General features: G+C 40.5%; 1 protein-coding gene across 8 annotated transcripts in view; it reads left to right on the forward strand.

Moving 5' to 3' along the window:
- The window catches only part of GRIA3 (glutamate ionotropic receptor AMPA type subunit 3), a 261,251-nt gene that overhangs the window by 174,814 nt on the left and 68,725 nt on the right, over nt 1-17,712 (forward strand). For 7 of the 8 annotated variants that reach the window (XM_029067979.2, XM_029067976.2, XM_029067973.2 and 4 more), the window contains 2 exons: nt 9,653-10,029; nt 17,301-17,499. In XM_029067979.2, the coding sequence (XP_028923812.1) occupies nt 9,653-10,029; nt 17,301-17,499 (576 nt within the window). The remainder of the gene's footprint in view (nt 1-9,652; nt 10,030-17,300; nt 17,500-17,712) is intronic. The other variant, XR_003760542.2, reaches the window with a different exon arrangement.

Here is a 17,712-nt window from a genome sequence, read left to right on the forward strand (position 1 = left end):
GTTTCAGAGGCTTGCCCCTTGCCCTTTGTTATTCCATTAAAATATATATATAGTACTTGTGAAGCGCTTCCCGTGTGCCAGGCACTGATCTAAGCGCTGGGGTTGATAGAAGCTAACCAGGGAGGCCTTCGTCCAGGTTCCACTTAGTCCTCATTTTTTTCAGATGAGGTAACTGAGGCACAGAGAAGTGAAGTGATTTGCCCCAGGTCACACAGCTGACTCCATTCCCCAAATCGCCCAAATGCTGGGCTTTCTTCACCACTCACTCAGCTGAGGACTCAGGGTCTGTGGTCTGTTGTGTCACCTTGGCAAAGTCACTTCACTTCTCTGTGCCTCAGTTACCTCATCTGAAAAATGGGGTAACTGAGGGGCATGGCCTGTGCCCAACCTGATCACCTTGTATATCTACACCAGCGATTAGTACAGTGCCTGGCACGTGGTAAACACTTAAATACCATTTAAAAAAAAATAAAAGCCTCCCTATGGAAAGCCAACGCTGCTGTACCCCAGCGCTTAGTGCAGTGCCTGGCACATAGTAAACACTTTAAAAATACCATTTAAAAAAATAAAGGTTTCCCTATGCAGAGCCAACCCTGCTTTTCCACTTTGCTGAGGCTAATTGGTTTCACCAATTTATTAGTTTTGACTACTCCACACTCAGAAGAAACTCTTCAATCTTTGGAATTTGGAGGAGCAGTGTGGCCTCATAGAGTACGAACCTGGGTGTCAAAAGGACCTGGGTTCTTATCCGGATACTGCCACTTGTCTGTTTTGTGACCTTGGACATGTCACTTCTCTATGCCTCAATTACCTCATCTGTAAAATAGGGATTAGTGTTGTGAGCCCCACGTGGGACGAACTGGGTCAAACCCGATTAGCTTGTCATTACCCGAGCATGTAGTACAGTGCCTGGCACATAGTAAGCACTTGACAAATATCATTAAAAAAAATTCTCCCCAAAGTGGTATTTAGATGGTCAAAAATCACTGAGGAAAAGGGAAAAGATGTGTGTTTTCCTGAAGAATCCAGACTTCCATAATAGCACCTGTGCTTTTAAAAGTGCTCAGTGCTCATTCATTCAATCATATTTATTGAGTTCTTGCTGTGTGCAGAGCATTGTACTAAGCATTTGGGAGAGTACAACAATAAATAGACACATTCCCTGCCGACATCTCCACATTTCTCAAGTTAGCAACCAGCTGACACTAGTAATAGTTCCCACAATCTGTTGTCCCATTTTTGGATTCTCAGGAACCAGGCCAGGTATGCAGTTGCTGATGTCCTATGCCTAGTAGTTATCTTGTGTAAGTATCATTTCATATCAGCAGGGACATCTTTTAAAAAAAAAATAGTACATGTTAGGCACTATATGACATGTACTGTTCAAGATAGAAGATAACCAGGTTGGACACAGTCCCCATCCCACTCACGGCTCACAGTCTAAAATGGAGGGAAGATGATATGATCCCCCTTTTACAGATGAGGTAACAGGCACAGAGAAGTGAAGTGACTTCCCCAAGACCACAGAGCAGACAAGTGGCAGAGTTAGGATGAGAACCTAGGTCTTCTGACCCCTGGAACTCATGCTCTATCCATTAGGCCATGCTGCTTCTTTGCCTTTTCCTGGATGTTTAGATAGCTTCATTTTTTCTGTCAAAGCAAATATTGTGAATTCTCTATTGGAAGCAACTCCAAAATCAGTTAATAGGTTGTTTTGCATTCCTCTTCCATCTCTTCACCCACTAATCAGTATGAAAAACAAAAAATAGGAGGGCAGATTTTCTTAGCATTACTAAACAGGACTGTGCCTCCAACCTTTCAAACTCATAACATAGGCTTCCTTCTCAATATAAGAGAAGCAGCGTGACTTAGTGGAAAAAGCACAAGCTTGGGAGTCAGAGGACGTGGGTTCTAATCCCGACTCCCCCACTTGTCTGCTGTGTTACTATGGGTAAGTCACTCAACTTCTCTGTGCCTCAATTACCTCATCTACAAAATGGGGATTAAGACTGTGACAACCTAATTACTTTGTATCTAACCCAGCACTTAGAACAGTGCTTGGCACATAGTAAGCACTTAACAAATACCATTATTATTATTATACTAAAATGGTCAAAATTGGATCACACTGGTGAGATTCTTCAGATGGAGCTATATTTTGTGTTGAACCCCCTAAACAGTTGTTGCTGCTCAGTTGAAAATTTCTCAGAAAAACAATAATTATCTCATAAAATGACAAAACTTCATCCAAACCTCACAGTTATAAACTGCCCCACTCAAAAATATAAAACCTTGTGTTCCACTTCAGTGTATAGTAGTCCACCCTAAAGTCTTTACAAAACAAATAAAATATTCTGAATAATTTACTTAAATTGTATTAAAAAGGTTTGGAGCTAATAAACTAATAGTAAGGTTATCTCATTATTAAGCCTTAGTTTCCAAGTTGTAAAGAATCAATTTTTTTAAAAAGTAATGATATATAACTGGAAAATTGAAATAGCTGTCCCTAAGATCTGGTAATTATGGGAACTTGATAGTTTTATGCATGAAAACCAGCTTCCAAATCCTATTTTTGCAAGATTAATATAAAAAAGATGTTTGATGTAGTCTAGTAATCAATCCACTAATTACACAAAACATTCCTCACACATTCATTCTATTGATCCAAATGATGTGTTTCACTGAGTTTACACTGATATTTACCATCTGAAAATGAAGCTTTCAAAATAAATTCATATAGCATTTCTAAAACAATTTTCCACTTGATATTGCCTAGCTTTCTTAGAGAAGCAGCGTGGCCTAGTGGAAAGAGCACAGGCTTGGGAGTCAGAGGGTGTGGGTTCTAATCCCAGCTACGCCACTTGTCTGCAGTGTTACCTTGGGCAAGCCACTTAACTTCTCTGTGCCTCAGTTACCTCATCTGTAAAATGGGGATTAAGACTGTGAGCCCCATGTGGGACAACCTGATTACCTTGTATCTATCCCAGCACTTAGAACAGTGCTCGGCACATAGTAAGCACTTAACAAATACCAAAATTATTATTATTATTATTGTTGTTGACTACCTCTACGTTCAGGGGGTTACTTCACCATGTTTACACAATCAGTCCTAGCATAGGTCTACAAATACAAAATATCCTACAGAATATACAAAATATCTAGACAATTATGCCTTAAAAATACTTCTTAAATTTATACTTTAACCAGCTATTTCAAGAACCCACTTCATTTGTCAGACATAACTGGATAATTTAACCTAAATTGTATTAATAGGAGTTAATTATTCAGATAATTTTCAGGAGTAGGTGAAGCTCAAGTAACTTCAGATCACTGAAAATAGTTAGCCTCCCAAATCAAGCATTCTTGAGAAAGAAAAGATCCTTTATATACTTAGAGAAAGCTCATATAGTCATAAGCACAACAATAATAACTGTGGTATTTGTTAAGTGTTTGCAAAGTGCCAAACACTATACCTAAGCACTAGGGTAGTACAAGAAAATCAGATTGGACACAGTCCCTGTCCCACATGGGGTTCACAGTCTTAATCCCCATTTTACAGATGAGGTAACTGAGGCACAGATAAGTGGGCAGAAGAACAGAGAAGTGAAATTCATTCATTCAATAGTATTTATTGAGCACTTACTATGTGCAGAGCACTGTACCAAGCGCTTGGAATGTACAAATCAGCAACAGATAGAGACAGTCCCTGCCCTTTGATGGGCTTACAGTCTAATCGGGGGAGACAGGCAGACAAGAACAATGGCAATAAACAGAGTCAAGGGGAAGAACTTCTCATGAAAACAATGGCAAATAAATAGAATCAGGGTGATGTACATCTCATCAAACAAAATAAATAGGGTGAGAAGATATATACAGTTGAGCGGACGTGTACAGTGCTGAGGGGGTGGGATGGGAGAGGGGGAGGAGGGGAGGAAAAGGGGAGAGAAGAGGCTTTAGCTGCAGAGAGGTGAAGGGGGCGGTAGAGGGAGCAGAGGGAAAAAAGGGGGTAGCTCAGTCTGGGAAGGCCTCTTGGAGGAGGTGAGCTTGAAGTAGGGATTTGAAGAGGGGAAGAGAATTAGATTGTCGGAGGTGAGGAGGGAGGGCATTCCAGGACCACGGGAGGACGTGGGCCAGGGGTCGACAGCGGGATAGGCGAGACCGAGGGACGGGGAGGAGGTGGGCGGCAGAGGAGCGGAGCTTGCGGGGTGGGCAGTAGAAAGAGAGAAGGGAGGAGAGGTAGGAAGGGGCAAGGTGATGGACAGCCTTGAAGCCTAGAGTGAGGAGTTTTTGTTTGGAGCGCAGGTTGATGGGCAACCACTGGAGGTTGGTTACACAGCAGACTAGAGACGGAGCTGGGATTAGAACTAAGGTCTTCTGAATCCCAAGCCGTGACTAGGCCATGCTATTTCCAATAATGGAGAGGCTACTATAAACTCTAGTTGATAGTCCAGAACAAATTAAAATATTAATAACTGTGGTATTTGTTAAGTGTTTACAATTAATATCTGTCTCCCCCTCTAGATTATAAGGTTACTATGGGCAGGGAATGTGTCTACCAATTCTTTTGTTTTGTACTGTCCCAAGTACTTTAGTACAATGGTCTGTATACAAAAACACTCAAAAAATGTCAATGATGACGATGTGTCTAGTGCCAGGGTAAACAGAATATGATATAATCAGTTTAGACCAATTCTCAATCCCCCATGGGGTTCCCATCTTAAGGGGGAGGAAGAACATTCCCAATTTACAGGTGAGAAAACCGAGGTCCAGAGAAGGTCACACAGCAGGCGAGTAACTGGGCCAGGACTGGAAACCATGTCTGCTGTCTCCCAGTAGGCCATACTGCTGGGAATCTCATTCATTTTCTTCAAAGGCTATGATCATGTTATAATAATAATAATGTTGGTATTCGTTAAGCGCTTACTATGTGCAGAGCACTGTTCTAAGCACTGGGGTAAACACAGGGGAATCAGGTTGTCCCACATGGGGCTCACAGTCTTAATCCCCATTATACAGATGAGGGAACTGAGGCACAGAGAAGTTAAGTGACTTGCCCACAGTCACACAGCTGACAAGTGGCAGAGCTGGAATTCGAACTCATGAGCCCTGACTCCAAAGCCCGTGCTCTTTCCACTGCTCCACGCTGCTTGTTATCTAACTCAAAGGTGAAATGCCAGGAACTCATTTTTCCAACCATCAATTACCAAAGCAACAATGCCCCGGTCCATCGAATTCTGCAAACGAAAACACAAGCCAAAATGCTGCATGCAAAAATAATACCTCTGGTAGAAAATTTAAACAAATTACTATAATTCTACCCATTTATAATCTGCTATCAAGTTAAAACTAAACAATTCTTCATCACTACTGCAGTATATAATTTTGATTTATCTTTTATTAGAAATTCACTTTCATTGGAAAAATATAATAAACTATGCACAAAGCCTGATCATGTCTTGTGTCACGCCTACCACCTTTCTGTGATTCCCTAAGTGCTGACTATTATTAACATTAGCATAATTTATGCTATAATGATTTTGTTTGGATAAATACTGTATTAAGGAGACCATCAAATAAAAGTAAAATGCAAATTTTCTTTTGAAAAGACTTTTATCTGAGACTAAAAATTTTATTCAACCGTGGTTCTTTTCATTTCTGCAGTCCTGTCCAAAGGCAGGACTTCAAGGATACTTTTCTGAAAAGAGGAAAATTGCCTCCCAACTTGGAACTAAACATGACTCCAGTATGAGTCCCCATTTAAATAGTAATTTTAGGTGAAACTTGTCTTCTGTAGTCTCAAAGAAGAAAGGCAGTCTGCTTCTTGGGAATTTTAACAATTCTAAATTTGGGCTGAGTATTTTCAACTGGAATAGTATCAGAAATGGATTTTAAAAAATAAGGAACCAAACTTCTGCTATCCTTTTATATTAGTTCATGTCTCCTCCCACACCACCTGGAATTAAACATTCATGCCTTAAATTCTAGCTACTGACTTCATTCTGGGAATTTAGAACTCAAAAAAAAAAGTCAGAGGTCATTATAAACTCCAAATCAGAGAATTAGTCCAAGGGTTCTTAGGTAAGGACTTTAGCAACAGAGGTAAAAAAAAAATAAAGCAATCCTTGTCTGCATTCAGGTTGGATATAGTGGACTAGACATAGGGTCTTTGGCAACTGCTCAAGAGGGTTTATAGTGAATAGTCATGAAAGAAGGTAGTATTTTATGTATGCTTCACTAATATCATTGAGTGCTTTACAAGCATTATAATCACATAATAACAACAACAACAATAATAATACCTCCGATATTTGCTTAGCACTTAATAATGCTAAGCACTGTACTAAGTGCTGGGGTAGATACAAATTACTTGGGTTGGACACAGCCCCTGTCTCAGCTGGTGCTCACTGTCTAAATTAGAGGGAGAACAGGTACTGAATCCCATTTTGCAGTTGAGGAAACTGAGGCATAAAGAAGTTAGGTGACTTGCCTGAAGTCACACGGCAGGCAAGTGGCAGAGCTAGGATTAGAACCCAGGTCCTCTGACTCCCAGGCCCGGACTCTTTCCACAAAGCCATGATGCTTCACCACCTGTTACCTAACTATTGTGACTGTCCTGGAAATAACTGCAGCACAGTTAAAAAAAAACTAGAAAGAAAAAAGCTCTGAATGGCTCTCCATTTTTCACCGTAGGCCAGTGAGAACAACAAATGTCTTGGCAGGGCTCCTGTCACACATAACAACAGGGATGACTTTGAAGCCTTCAAAATTGTGGGGTCAGATTGGGTCTGGCTGGGGAATCGGTTCAATTTGAGGTCTCTTAAGACCTATGACCTGCTATAAATGCAGGCAACCTCTGATTGCAAGGATTCCTAAAAACGTGTTCAAGGATTCCCAAAAATGTGTTCGGTTCTAGGAAACCACTAGGTCCAATTTTTTCTTATGGTTTCTTTTAAGTGCTTAGTATGTGTCAGAAACAGTACTACGTGATGGGGAAGATACAGGTTGGACATAGTCCATGTCCCACATGAGGCTCACAGTCCTAATCCCCATTTTACAGATGTGGTAAGAGAGGCACAGAGAAGTTAAGTGATTTGCTCAAGGTCACACAGCAGATAAATGGAGGAGTCAGGATTAGAATCCAGGTCCTTCTGACTCCCAAACCCATGTTCTCTTCACTAGGCCATGCCGCATCTCTAACTAGGCCGGCTTCAACTCCGAGCAAATCAGAAGCCCCAGGTTCATCTAAATCAGCCCACTTGCCTCTAGACTCGGGCAGTCATCCAAATCCATCCCCCAGTCTGCCCCACTGTTGCTATGCCAGAAAATTTTAGAACTGGAAATTCATTCATTCATTCAATAGTATTTATTGAGTGCTTACTGTGTGTAGAGCACTGTACTAAGCGCTTGAAATATACAATTCGGCAACAGATAGAGACAATCTCTGCCCAATGACGGGCTCACATTCATAACATGCACCCTATTCACAGATGGGAAAACTGAAGTTGTGCAAAGTCAAATGGCTTGCCCAAGGTGAAGATTCACTTGACAGTGTGAATCACGCCAGAGATGGGACTGTTTCCAAAGATCATTTAAACATCATTTGCCAAGGAATAAGCATTGCAAGATGAAATTCTGCAATTTGAGAAGGGACCTTCTGTAGATATGTAGATATTTGGTGCTATCTTTTCATAATATTAATAATGATAATAGGGAAGCAGCGTAGCTCAGTGGAAAGAGCCCGGGCTTGGAAATCAGAGGTCATGGGTTCTAATCCCGACTCCTCCACTTATCAGTTGTGACCTTGGGCAAGTCACTTCACTTCTCCATACCTCAGTTACCTCATCTGTAAAATGGGGGTGAAGACTGTGAGCCCTACATGGGACAACCTGATTACCTTGTATCTTCCCCAGTGCTTAGAACAGTGCTTGGCACATAGTAAGTGCTTAACAAATACAAACATTATTATCATTTCTTAAGCACTTAATATGTGCTTAGCACTGTACAAAGCACTCACAAACCTTTCTCTTCAACACACAAATATAGTAAAGCAGGCTTCTGTGATCCAGTAGAGTTTTTTAAAAGTAAAAAAGAAAAAAGTGGGGGCTGAGAAAGAAAGAAAATGTTCATTTTGTTGGACTCTGGTCCCTGGAGAACAGAGACATCTGCACAATGCTATTTAGTTACAGTGACATGCGGAAAGTGATATGCAGCAGATTTTAGGGAGAATATTTAGCTTTTAGAGTACTTTGTACCCACTCCACGAAGTTTGTAAAAAACAAAGATGTCCAGGATTCATAGCAGAATCCTTGCCTGACCACTCCACCTAATCATAATGCTTCACACTTCTATACTAATAATTGTTATTGTGGTGTTTACTAATATTTTTCCATATGCTAAGTGCTATGAGGAACAAATAATATTCGGAAATATTGGCCCAGGAATTTTAGACATCCATTTGTCTAGCATAAGACCGTTCCAACTAATATATTCTTACCTTGAACAAGATAGCAACCATGTGTCCTGAGAAAGGTTGTGGCAGGACTGCAGACACAAGCAATTATGGAAGAACCACATTCACAAACCACAGAGGGAAGACTACTTATACAACCATGGGTGAAAAATAATCATTGTAGTATATGTTAGATGTTTACTATGTGCCAAGCACTGTACTAAGATCTGGGATAGATACGGGTTAATCAGGTCAGAAAGAGTCCCTGTCCCACAGGCGCTCCCAGCCGAAATGGAAAAGAGATATTAACCCCCCATTTTACAGATAAAGAAACTGAGGCACAAATTAATTAAATGACTATCCCAGTCACACAGCACCCAGCTCAGCAACTTGATGGCTGTGACAGCTGGGGTAAGTCACTTAATTTCTTTGTACCTCAGTTTCCTCATCTGTAGGATGAAGTTCAAATGACTGTTTTCCCTTCCTGCTCCTTAAGCAGTGAGCCCCATTTGGGACAGGGACTGTAACTGATCCGACTCTATTGCATCTACCCCGGCGACTAATATAATACTTGGCACATAGTCAGCACCTAAGAAATACCACAAGTATCAATGCCAGGCCTATCTCTCTACCACTGGAATTCAGCTCTCTCAACAGACATCTCTCCAAGTATGTTTGGAAAAAGCCTTAAAGTCCTGTATCTAGTATCTCAGAGTCAGCATTCCAATTGTCTTCAGAGGAGCCGATCCAAATGATCAAAAGAGGTTAATGGGACAGGCGACAGTTGTTCTATCAGACTCTATAAGCAGTCTTTATTCTACATTCCTTTTGCGGCTTACTCTTACAAGGTCGCTTTTCAGCTCTGCTAGATTCCCATTTCATGCCCTTTCATGGCATTTCCCTTACTCAAAATCCAGAATTCCCCCTGAATCCCTGAGCAATTAATCACTGGCCTGGATTAAGCGTTTGGGAGAGTAGAATACAAAAAGTCGATAGGCCTGAGTCCTGCCCTCAAAGAATCCTGCCCTTTCCAACGGAAAAGAACGAAACCAGCTGTGTCCAGCTGAATACCTTTTAAGGATACACTTTAGACGTAATGATCTGAGTAATCAGGGACTTTCCAATTCTTTTGCATTGGTTTCTTGCCTGGCAGATAACTGATTGAACTGTTGTCTCTAAGTCGTATGTTTTCTTGATTTTCAGAGAGCAGATATAGCTGTTGCCCCACTCACCATAACACTGGTTCGGGAAGAAGTCATAGACTTTTCAAAACCCTTTATGAGTCTGGGCATCTCCATCATGATAAAGAAGCCTCAGAAATCCAAACCTGGCGTGTTCTCATTTCTGGATCCTTTGGCTTATGAGATTTGGATGTGTATAGTCTTTGCTTACATTGGCGTCAGCGTAGTGCTTTTCCTAGTCAGCCGATTCAGCCCCTATGAGTGGCACTTGGAAGACAACAACGAAGAACCTCGAGACCCTCAGAACCCGCCCGATCCTCCAAATGAATTTGGAATATTTAACAGCCTTTGGTTTTCCCTGGGTGCCTTTATGCAGCAAGGATGCGATATTTCCCCAAGGTTTGTTTTCCTATCACCTCATTACCTTGTTGCATTTTATGGTCATCCACTGCTCTGCCATGGTGCATATATGTTACACTCACGAACATTTCGATTCCAAATTTCTTTCATTTAACCTTCCATCTAGTGCTGAGTTTCATCATCGAACCATTCTGCTTGCTGGTATCCACCAAGCCAGAGCGGGGGTAGCATTTTCTCTGCTGCTATCCCTTCATTTCTGCCATAACTTATATATACCATGTCGAGACTGTAAAATGCATAAGGTTTGTCATTTTTCACAATGCTTGGAGGTTTACCGTGTTTTTGCTGCATAGCTCATTTTACGGTCATCCGCTTGGTGCATATACCATCTAAGCGCAGCTATGCAGCCGAACAACGTTTGGTTTGAAAACCATCTTCAACAGCACTTTAACAAGCACGTACCCTTACCGCCCATGGCTCATACAAGTCTTCCCCATTTTTCTTAAGGATCTGGTTCTATTTTCCCATCATCTACTCATTTAGACAAGTCACCCCCATTTGCTTCATTCACTCCCATCTCTAAGTGCTCTTCTTGAAGTTGCGTGTGTCATTCCATGAATTTGGACTCAATATGACATTGTCATTGGGTTTGCCAATTTTCTTAAAACAGACTTGACATAAAGAAAAGTCTGCTAATGAAATTTATTTTGATATGAATAGCAATTCAATGTTAAAAGTCAACCCAACACGGTAATTAAGACTGAGTACCTTAGCTTTTAAATGAGACTATAGTTAGGATGTTTGCACTGGATCTGTACATTATGAACTGGATTGTTCAAGGATATTTGTTTTCTATGGGTTTAACAAAATAAGTTCTCTAATAGATTTTTTTTTCTCTGAGACGGACTGATCCACAGCCAGCGATAAATGGCACAGCTTTTTAATTTTTGAAGTGATGTTTTTGATTCAGGTCATAAGTAGGTTAGGAACATAGATATACTCAAGAGGCTCCTGTGGAGACTAAGGATTTATCGGTCTTAATGATGACAGTAGTTCTATCTGCATTTTCCCACCTCACAGGCTCTTGAATGTATAATTACTACCTCTGTGATCCCTGTTCTCTACCATACAAACAAACCCTATTCAAGAACATCCAACTTCTCTGTTTTTGAGGCCTGCCAGATAGACACACCAAACCTTTCTTGTGTTCTTGCACTTCATGGTCCACACAGAGACTACTACACCAGCTAACAGGATGTTAGCTCATCACTTTCATGTTAATGTACAAATACAACTCGATTAAACTTGGTCTTTAAAAAAAAAAAGGAAAATTTGAATGGCAGAGCTCTAGATAATCTCCAGGGATGTTCAAGAAATTGATTTTCCCCCAATCTGTGTGTAAGCTAATGACTTAAATGAGGTGTGTTTTAAGAGACAATATCATTCTCCAAAGAAATACCTGAATTTCTGCTGCTTGTTTTGATCTTTTCCTCAAGTTTTTGCACAGCTTCTGTGATCCAGCTTTCCAAGCTAAATTGTTCCTTTTCCCTAGCAGTTAGGGATAATAAGCCGAGATAGCATTTAAAATGCTGTTGACCATGTGTTTACCAAAATTAAAGGACCGGGAAATAAGCCCAGAGACATCCCATGGAAAGCAGTAGGCATTATTCTGTTTCCATTAGGCATAGTTTCTGAAAAAAAATGGGAGCCGAGAGACTTTTCCTGGAAAAGTGATGTGACCTTCTGACAGTCTAAAAGAATCCCTGGTAAAATACTATCCAACGACCACAGAACCTGAACTTTATTGTCCCTGCAAAGTGATACTAAAGTCTGGGTGGGAGGGTGTCGAGGAGAAGGGCAGGTGACACTGTAGTTTTTTTGTTTTTGTTTTTTTCCCCCTCCAAGTAAAGCTGTTTACAACTTTTTTCCTAAATTTAAAGTTGTTTCTCTGGCAGTTTCGCAAGTGAAAATCCCTGTAGAGAAATATGTAATTTAAAAGATTAATTCCAGAATGCCCAGTTCCTTCCCTTCCTTCCACAAAATGCACAAGTGCCTGGCCATCTCTCTGGCAAGGGAACTGGGGTTGCCCTATTCTGAAAATGCAAGGAGTTGGGTTGGTTTAGAGCAGCAGGGAAAAGACAAATAAAAGAGTAACAATAGCTAAAATACTAATTATAATGATCCTTCTCATAAGGAGTTTACTCCATAGAATCAGTTAGAAAACTGATTTCAATTTGGATAGGCTACGATTCCGTGACAGGACATTCGGGAAGGGAATTCAAAGTTCAAACAAACATGGGCATTAGTTTAAGTGGGAACTTATTTTGCTCTTTGAAAGATCTCATTAAAAAGACTGCTTCCAAATAATGTGTTCTGCCTTTGGGAGAAAAATTTTCCCTCTAAAAGCTTCTAGACGAGGCCCAGGCCATCAGGTTGGCACCCTGCCTTCTCCTTAATGCCTCTCCTGTTCTAGCTCATGGTGGACAAAGGAATGGAGACTGCAGAAAACCTGTGAGAACAAATAATAGAGCCAGATTAAAAAGAACTTTAATTAGACAAGCAGCATGGTTTAGTGGAAAGAACAGGGGCCTAATTCCAGCTCTGCCATTTACCTGCTGTGCGAACTTGGGCAAGTCACTTTACTTCTCTGAGCCTCAGTCCCCTCATCTGCAAAATGGGGATTCAATACCTGTTCTCGCTCCTACTTAGACTGTAAGAGTCAGGTAGCACCTGATTGTCCTGTATCTGCCCTAGCGCTTAGTACAGGGCATGGCACATAGTAAGCGCTTAAATATCACAATTATTAAAGGCACAGCAGAGGAAGCCAGGGAAGAAGAGTCCCTTTCCTGACACTACTGGGACTATATTTAGTCAGAGCAAGGGAAAGGAGAGGGTATCGGAAAGGAGGTCATATCCGAAAGTTCTTGGTGAGCCCAATTGGGTGTGCTTTTTTGGCCTGCACAATATACACAATATAGCTTGGAAAACCTGGCCTTGAGCATACAAGACTGTAGTGGTCATTAAAATTGCCCTACAATCTCTTTTTGATAGAAAGAAATGTCCTAAAATGATAATATTAAAAATGGTTTTCATTTAACATGCTAAGCATTGGGGTAGATACAGGATAAACAGATCAGACACAGTCCCTGTCCCATCTGTTGCTCACAGCGTAAGCCGGAGGGAGAACAAATCAGCATGGCCTAGTGGATAGGGCAATGGGCCTGGGAGCTCCAAGGACCAGAGTTCTAATCCCGGCTACACCATTTGACTGTGACCTTGGCCGCGTCACTTCTCTGTGCCTGTTACCTCACATTATTATTACCAAACATATTAATTGGAAGCAATCTTTTTAATGAGATTTTTCAAAGAGCAAAATAAGTTCCCACTTAAACTAATGCCCACGCTTGTTTAAACTTTGAATTCCCTTCCCAAATGTCCTGTCACGGAATCGTAGCCTACCCAAATAAATTGGGGATTAAGACCGTGAACCCCATGTAGGACAGGGACTGTGTCCAACCTGACTAGCTTATATCTAACTCCAGTGATTAGTACAGTGGCTGGCACATATTAAGCACTTAACAAATATTTTAAAAAGTATTCAACCCCCATTTGACAGGTGAGGAAACTGAGGCTGAGCTAAGTGAGTTGCCCAAGGTCTTACAGAAGGCAAGTGGCAGGGCCCAGTTCAGGACCAGGTTTCTGGGCGCTCAGTCCTGTGCTCTGTCCACTAGGCCGTGCTGTTTCTCTAACCATTATTTGGAAACTCTATTGTACTTTGGCAAGGACACATATCGCACATGATATTTTGACTGGATTACCTGCCCTTCAATGGTTTACTGACACAACAAAAGCAGGCATCTTTTCCAAATTTTCCAACTGCTTTCTTTGAAGATGTACTGTAGCCAGACCATTGGGCAGCCTAGAGTCTGGTTTTGTGCTTCTTGACAAAGGCTCCTTCTGTTGCTTTTGGATAGAATCACAAGGACGTCCAATAGTCCTCTGGATTGTTTGGGGGGGACAGTCCTCTGAGGCTATGTCCTACAGTGTCCTTCTCTTTTTTGAAACAGAAGCAGCGCTACTATCTAGTCTGTCATCTAGTTAGAAAGTGTAGTTTAACATGAATTAGATAAAAGCTACTTATCTGTGTACAGCTCAACAAAATCAGCATTTGTTCCAGCTGCACTGTTCTGCTATCACAGGGCACTGTGTTTTCAAAGTAAAGTAAATACTGAAGGCTTGTTCATATTTGATTACACTCTGATTAGCCTTGTTTTTTAATGGAGAACTTTTGTATAAAGCAATGAAAAGTAACATAAAAGACACTGCATTTTTTGCTCTCTTCGAGCAGCATCTTTTCCTCCTATGATCTATTACCAGGGTCTTTTCATCCTGCTGTGAATTCATTTTGAAGGAAAAGCACATGGAGGTAATAAATTGATGATGTTTCTGTTATAAGTATTTCATGAGTTTTGTGGCTTTAAGTCAGAGCTTTTCACACTTAGTGAAACAGCAACTTATTTCCATCAGGAAGAACTCTACAAGCCAATAATTGATTCCACTTTTTTTTAAATACATCATCTACGCATAGCACTGAGTACAGTAACAAAACCGTAATGCACGCTTTTATGAGGGAACAAAATTACAAGGAGTTTGTGCAAGGCAAAATCAGTTTTGCAATTCAGGTTTTGATTTTTTTATTACTCCTAAAGTGTAGATTTACACTTAAGTTTGTGTGAAGATGGCAAGACAGCATATCTCACTTTTATAGGTTACAAAATGCATTTTGTGATTAAATGGGAAATCTTGGTTTCTTGCGACTACAGATGTCCACAATATGTTGGAGGTGAATATTTTGCAATATTTTAAATGTATGTTTTGCTCTTTTTACTAATTTGCTTTCATTTAACTCCATGCTTCCTCTTAAATCTCTTCAAAAGGTATGATAGTTTAATCTTTATACTCACTCACCTTTCCATCATTTACACTAAATGTGTGACCATTCAACAGTCATTTCATTATTCTAACCAAAATGTAAAACAAACACTAAACAGTTGGTAGACCAATTAAGGAAAAACTACATTTTAGAAAATAGTGTGTTTTGTTACACAATTTTAAAGCTTGGTTTGATACAGAAGGGATGGAGCTGGCCCACAGAAGTCACTTGTTGTTCATCTTCCAATTGAAATGTGCCCATAATAGCTGCAACTACACCAGCAATTGGAGCAGAGTGCTAAAAATGTGCAGCTGCAAATATACACATTCAGCACTTCCCTTTTTCCCCAGCTTTGTGATTCACAAAAGGAATTCATATTCATATTGAATATGCCCAGATTATGAAAGTGAGTTTGTACCCAGATGCAAATGCACAGATGATGGTTCTTGGGAGGACACACATCGGCTTTAAAGTGAAAGTAGGGAACACATCTGAAGAACTGCATCCAATGCAGATCATGCTGGACAGGTTCACCAGACTGACTGCTGATTTAGCTGATAATTTACAACTGAAAGATATGCTTGAAATTAGCATACATTTTCTCTTGCCAGGGACTCAAAAATCCATATTTGAAAAGATACTCAGCCCCAGAACCTGCTTATGCACCGCATTTGAATGATACTATAGAATAGGCACCATCACTGTAGATAGAAGGCATGAGAGCAAATTCAATTAGTTGATTCTCACCCTACATTTCAAGCAGACTATAGAATTTACCAGAGGTAAATCATATAACCGGGGTTCTCAGGGGCAGACTTCAGACCATTCAAGATAACGTTTTAACTCCTGCATCTGTTCTCCTCATAGTCTAAATAAAATCCTATTAAAGCTAATGAGGCTTTCGCCCACATACCAAGTGATGATTAGGAAGTCTTATTTCATTAACAAAGCACATTTGGGGTTTATATAACTTCACTCCATATTTCTCGGCTAGACACTAAAGACAACTGCAACTACCATCATCAACTACCTATTATTGTCAATATTTTCTTATCAGGACTTCTTCCCTCCTGTCTAAACGAGACCTAGGTATATGGTTTGGAAGGTGCAAAGTAATAAAGGAAAAGTTTCTTAGCATTTCCTACAATTCATCCTTTCCAAAAACGGAATATTCCTTTCTGAATCATCCCCCTTTTTTTTTTCCCTCAGAAAGAGACCCTTTCTCTGCACCGGTCCGGGGAAAGAATAATTATTACTTGGAAAATCTGTTAGCAAAAGAGCTGTTCCAGACCTAAGCTAGACTAGTTTTGTTTGGGTGTGGGGGGCAGAGGGTGGGGTGGGATGAGACAAACATTTAAAGGATCATTTTCAAGCAACTAATGGCCAAAATTAGGCTACACTCTAAAATCCAGTGGGCTTTCAATAAAAAAAAAAAGTTTACCTAGAGAGTTCAGCCAATTATTAGGTGAGTGTGCAGACACAGGATTCTCAACCTGTTTAAAAATGGTCGAGTAGAAATATTGACAACAACGGGCTTAACTTTTATCTTATATAGAGCCAAGTCTCGGACGTTTCATTTGGTGAGTGATCTCAATTTTAGGAACAACTTGGGCCTCTCATATAGGCCTTTTCTTGATCTTTGTTGTCTTCCAATAGTTTGCCAAAGAATAAAAGAAAGCTCTTTGTAGAAAGGAACTCTGTGGCTCTCTCAGAGTCACTGCACCAGTGTCAGGGGAACCCTGCATTTTAGTCACTAGATTTCAGCAGTTACATGAAATGACCCTAGAATTTGGCCAAAGTCAATTAGGGGTCAAGATAATATTAATAGGGAGTGATATATAAGGGGCACGTGTGGCATCTGCTTTAGTAGGGGGTGATCTTTTGCAGAAATCTATCCCCTGAAACAGGGAGTCTCCCTACCCAGTTAGTCACATATTTGAAGGGAGAATAAGTCATCTTCCAGTTCAGTTCTCCTGTAATTGACTGATTCTTCAGAATACAATTAACACTGAATAGTGACTGCAACAAATGACACTATTTACCTCTGCTGTCCAGGCATTTTCATTAACATCCTCCCATCAGGGAATTTATTTGGCCAGCTTGTCTCTTGGAAGGAGATAAATCAGTTTTCTTCTGTGATATAAATGTTAATGAATTGATGATCATGAATCCAAGGAAAGTGTAATATGATAAAGGTAGGTATGTGAGGATGGGAAACAATGTATTTCATGTGAAAATTTTTAAAGATGATTTAATCTTTTGCTTATCATTTCAGCTCCATTGTGCCACTCACTCATCTCTTAACCCCTATGTTGAAATCCCTCCCTTTCCTGAAGAGTCCCCAAGCATCAACTTTGACCCTCTGTTTTTTTTCTAGATCTCTCTCAGGGAGAATTGTTGGAGGAGTCTGGTGGTTCTTCACCCTAATCATAATCTCTTCCTACACTGCCAACCTTGCTGCTTTCCTTACTGTGGAAAGGATGGTCTCTCCCATAGAAAGTGCTGAGGACCTGGCTAAACAAACTGAAATAGCCTACGGCACCCTGGACTCGGGCTCAACCAAAGAATTTTTTAGAGTAAGTCTGGCTGAAAAGCAAACTCATGGCATTTCTAAGAGGGAAAGGGGAAAACAAAGATGCCTCAGTTTGATGTTGGGTTTGGAACTTGGTTTTCTTGACAGCTTAAAGCCTCCTATTTGGCTCCAAAAGTAAGTCAGGAGAAAACTGTTTCCTGGGAAAAGGGCTAAAGAGTGACATAAGCTTTGTCAAGTAATACAGAAAAATAAATGG

This window comes from Ornithorhynchus anatinus, chromosome 6, assembly GCF_004115215.2.
Source record: "Ornithorhynchus anatinus isolate Pmale09 chromosome 6, mOrnAna1.pri.v4, whole genome shotgun sequence".
NCBI classification, from domain to species: Eukaryota; Metazoa; Chordata; class Mammalia; order Monotremata; family Ornithorhynchidae; genus Ornithorhynchus; species Ornithorhynchus anatinus.